At 39.2% G+C, this 5,000-nt stretch overlaps 1 protein-coding gene across 1 annotated transcript in view; it reads left to right on the forward strand.

Moving 5' to 3' along the window:
* The window catches only part of LOC138003691 (uncharacterized), a 38,208-nt gene that overhangs the window by 26,465 nt on the left and 6,743 nt on the right, over positions 1–5,000 (forward strand). The window contains exons 7-8 of the mRNA XM_068849894.1: positions 406–457; positions 1,615–1,743. Of these exons, the coding sequence (XP_068705995.1) occupies positions 406–457; positions 1,615–1,743 (181 nt within the window). The remainder of the gene's footprint in view (positions 1–405; positions 458–1,614; positions 1,744–5,000) is intronic.

Here is a 5,000-nt window from a genome sequence, read left to right on the forward strand (position 1 = left end):
ACCTTTTTTGATATGTGGCATTCTTTACACCAGCAATCTTCTATTACCCTCAGCCTTTTACCCTCCGAATGGTGCAGATAATTTGATCTTTATCCATTAAGAGAGTTCCTTGGGGAATGAAGGGTGAATCACACCTCTGTCTCTTCTATTACTAAGTTGCTGTTACCTTTCACCCTTTACACTGACAGTGATGGATTTTATTTTGTTGTGGCTTATGCCAGTAGATTTAATTTGTCAGTGAGGCACCCCTTGATTAAGGAGTGAAGGTTTAAATATGTATATTTTTCTTTTGATAAACTTATATGACCAAAATTTAATTGACAAATTTGCATTCTTAGATTTGCAACCAATTTTAAGTGGCTAAGTAACACTTTGTTAATTGTAGTTTCATGTTTTGGTTTACAGGGCATAGCACCATATATAGGACTTAACTTTGCAGTCTATGAAACCTTGAAAGGTATAAATGCATAGGTTTTAGGTTGGTGATAATGAAGTATTTAAAGTGATGATAGAGTTTCTATGTAGCTGAGCCTGTCGTTTACACACATAATTTCAGCATCTGGGAATCATATCCAGATAGTACCGGTAACCCTTTAACGCCTGAACCGGCCTGAACTGGCCATACTTGGTATTTTACTTTACCTAATGCTAGACGATTTTACTTGTCAATAGGGAACCCCCAGGAGTCAGTGGGTAAAAAATTGTGATGATTGCATTTAAAACCTCAAGATTGAGCCGATGCAGTAAATGCAAGTTTATCGCACAAGGAAATATTTATTTTTAGGGAGGAGGCAGCATGGTCCAGTAGTTAGGGCGTGGGTTTGCATGCAGTTTTCCCAGGTTCAAAACCCATTCTAACCTCTGGTTTCAATTTGTTTCCAGTTGTCCTTGATTCAACTCTATCATGCTTTGTAAATTGCTAACTGGTTGGCTCTTCCCAGTTGGGGTTCTAAGTTATATTTCTTTCAGGTTGTTAAAACATGAGGTACCTGTGAACTAGCGTGATAGCTAAGTACTCTTCCACCATTAACAAAAGCATTTAAATTTTACATTTTTGCATTTTACAAGTATATATCAACCAATGGATCCCTTTGGTGTGACATTTTACTGACTTTGAGGTGTCGAGGTGACTGGTACCCAACTTACAGTAACACATTCTTTAGTTTCCAGCAGGGAACATATTATTACACGGAGGGTATAGTGTGAAAATAGTGATTGGAAGGTCATATCAGCAGTTTTTTTCTATTATGCCAAAGTCAATCGCTGGGGTGCGGGGCTGGCGTATTGATGAGAGCGTTCACCTCCCAGCAATGAGTGAAGTTTGATTCCCAGTTTTGGTGTCATATGTGGGTCGAGTTTCTAGGTTCTCTACTCTGCACTGAGAGGTTTTTCTCTGTGTTCTCCAGTTTTCCCCTCTCCTCAAAAACCAAAGTTTGAATTGATTTTCATTAATTTTGTCAATTCAGTTAACGGTGTCCCCAATTAGTGCTCCAGCACTAGAAGAATGGACACTTAAACAAAGTTCCTTTCCTTTTCTTTCCTTTCTATTGATGAGTCCATTCATTTACATGATTATATTGATTTCTAACTGTTACATTGTATTTATTTTTGAAGGTTATGTCATGACTCATGGTAGAGCTGAGGCTGGGGGTCACAAGTTGAGGACACTAACTCATGAAGAAGACCTTCCCGTTGTTATCAAACTTTCATGTGGATCCATTGCTGGTGCAGTAGCTCAAACAGGTATTTCCAAAAAAAAGAAAAAGGACAGAATATCTTAGATACAAAGTACTTGAATTGTAGAGTCTGTAATTCTTGTCTCAAGAGATGATGCGTAAAAAACAAGATCAGGAGCTTTCGCGTCTCAGAAGCTTCATCAGCAACATTGGGTACAAGTAGGGGCAGGTACAAAAGTTGGAACAGATCAACTCGGATCGAGCGAAAAACGGTTTTGTAAGCCAAAACTATTCAACGTTTCTGCCAATTTTACCAAGGTTAGCTTAAAGATTAGGGCTAGGGTGATTTCTTGATACCTTATCATTTTTTAATGTCGGTCCGAGGTGAGCGATCCAATTTGATCTGGTGCGGCAACTTTTGTACTGCCTGCCTGTACAAGAAGAAGTAGTTTAAAACAACGCAAAAGCATTTTTCGTCCGAAGTCTTGAAAATATAGGGATTTTTCATTGACATTCATTCCTTACAATTTACTTCCACCCGTTGCTAATAATGTTTTTTTTATGTAACTCTGCATTCATTTACCAGGGTCATTAATTCACCAAAAAAATTGGCATTCAGCAAGTGTTCGGTTTTCCACAATAAAGGTTCACGAAGAAATTACTCCCCACAAATTGTTATTATCATAATCATTCTGCTTTTTACTTCTCTTTCGGTGCTGCAGAGTTTTAACTTTGCAGCTTGTTTATTCCCCACCTACATGTAAGAGTATTTAAAGACTTTAGATTTTACTCTGACTAATGTCAGACGATTTTACTTTCCAACAGGGGGTTCCTTAGGTGCGAATGGCTTAATTAATAGGGTTTTTTCTCAGTACAGATCATGCTTTTTACTGGGTTGCCAGTATGGCAATCCCAGTCGGAAAATGGGTGGGATTTGTTCGTTTTCTTTCTTTTATTTTTTTCCGTGTCGGGAAAAGTCTCTCCGATCACTCCTGCTAAGAGGTGTCTTTGTACGTAGAGTCTTCCGCGCACATTTTGTTAGGACTTCAGGGGGTAGTAGAAAGGCGCAGATTTCTTTGGTTTGACACAGTAGAATATTTCATTAACCTGCAATGGCGTCGAAGATTGAAATGCAAATGGCGTTTTGGAGGATCTTTAAACAAGATGTACCCTTATGGAGCTAAAGAATGGAACGTAAATTGGATAAACAAGACAGGCGGTGAAAAAAATACTTGGAATCTTAAAAGCGACAAGTAATGGACTTCGACAACAATCTGTCGCCCGTCGAGCCGTAATAAAAGTGAGCTGTAGTTCTAATATTGTACAAGCGTGGTGTTTTGTACAACACTGAAATCAATTGGAAAATTCACTAGTAACTTATGGGTTTAACAAAGACAGAGAAGGAATTGAACAACTTGGATCTGTGATCTCTGTTGTCTGGCTTATTTGTATTTGTTTGCTCAATGCTGCACAGTCTTCCAGTAACAATTCGAAATTTCACTAATTCTTGTTAGTCAAAAATTATTTGAAAGACAGCTTGTTGCCCATTTTTTGCTTGGTAATTCAAGTAAAGGGGTTTTCAGTAAAGGGTTTCAGATCCTGATCACTGGTGGAAAATGTATGTAGTTGCGTTTTTGACACAGAGTGTAATTTGACACGATTGAGTTTCTTGTCTTAACGCACGTAATGAAATAGGAAGGGTTTTTTGCCTCTGATAGCAAATATGTTGTTTGTTTCAAACAATATTTCGCTGGAAAAGCTGGCCTTTATGAATTCATCATGTTGTGTAATATGCAAGCTTAACCGGATAGTTTTTATGGCAATAGTAAAGCATTTTCGTGTCAAAATAAGGTAAGCGTCTTTCTGTTATGTTAACTTAATTAAATACAAATATGCCATGTTATTCTTGTCAGCCGTAAACTTGATTTCTACTCTCAAAATTACCTCCAAAACCTGCTTTTTGCGTAGAATAAGCTTTTAGAATGTTGTTCTTGTCTTCTGTGGTGATACTTGACGATTCACGTAACATTTTGTGAAAAAATATTGGTAACGGGTCACACGCGCAACTTGATCGCCCAAACTTGCCCTATTATGCATAACATCCACTTTGTCTCTTGACATCCCATCGAAAAAAACTGGTAAATTATTCGCGGACCGCTCGCTTTCTCTGAAATTTGAAAGGATCATTGCTAACGAATATGCGTTGATCGCATAATGAGGCTTGCACGCGTTTTCTTGATCTGCACTATTCTACCGTTTTTTCTCCTTCCAAGATGTTTATTTCAAGACTACGAAAACGGCAGACCAGTTGTAACATATCTGTGCATGTCCAGGAGCTTTTTGGGTTCGGGAAATCAGATTTTTATGGCAGGAAATCCAGTTTCTTCTGTTTTGCCATCGCTCTCTCTTGGTTCCATGAAAATCATCGTCTGCTATGTTAACAATAGCAACAATTTTGCCGGTAATCAACCATTGTCGTCCGGGTCATGGAATGCTGCAATCACACAGATTAATGAAGCGTTGGTGTCAACGTATATGACTCCTTGTCCTGCATCACAAAGGCAACGAAAAATCAGAAGGCATAAACGTCCATGTGCTTATTATTCTAATACAACAGCTACATTTCATGCTCTGTTAATTGGAGATCTTGTGTTTAAGTTGAATCCTGGTCCCACTGGTAATTGCATACCAGTTGTTGTTTCAACACGCAGTGATCACCGACACATAGCCCAATTGTCAAGGCCATCTTGCAATCCTGGAAACTTAATTAACATCAATTGTTCCACCAGACTGAATGGACATCATCACCCAATGACATTATGCACATTCAATGCTCGTTCGGTCAAAAACAAGAGCGCTGATATCGTGGACTATGTTTGCGATTGTAAAGCTGATCTTTTTGCTATTACGGAGACTTGGCTGAGTGCCGATGATGCGGCTGTACGGGCGGAATTGTGCCCTGACGGGTACAAGTTTATAGACCACCCCCGCTTTGGACGTCGTGGTGGTGGAACAGGACTAGTATATCGGAGTTCATTGGGCATTAAGAAAGTTGACGCGGGAGAAAGGGCTTCGTTTGAATTCTCCGAGTGGATTGTTACGTCACCATCTCTGTACAATCTTCGCCTTGTTATCATCTATCGTCCACCATACTCTGATGAACACAGAGTCACCACCAACGCCTTCTTTACAGAGTTCTCGAATTATCTCGAATCCATCCTATTGTCCAAGGAACAGCTACTGATAACCGGCGACTTTAATATCCATGTTGATATTGTTGATGACCCCGACTCTCTCAAGTTACTCGATCTCTTGGAGTCTCTT

This window comes from Montipora foliosa, chromosome 5, assembly GCF_036669935.1.
Source record: "Montipora foliosa isolate CH-2021 chromosome 5, ASM3666993v2, whole genome shotgun sequence".
Classification (NCBI taxonomy): domain Eukaryota; kingdom Metazoa; phylum Cnidaria; class Anthozoa; order Scleractinia; family Acroporidae; genus Montipora; species Montipora foliosa.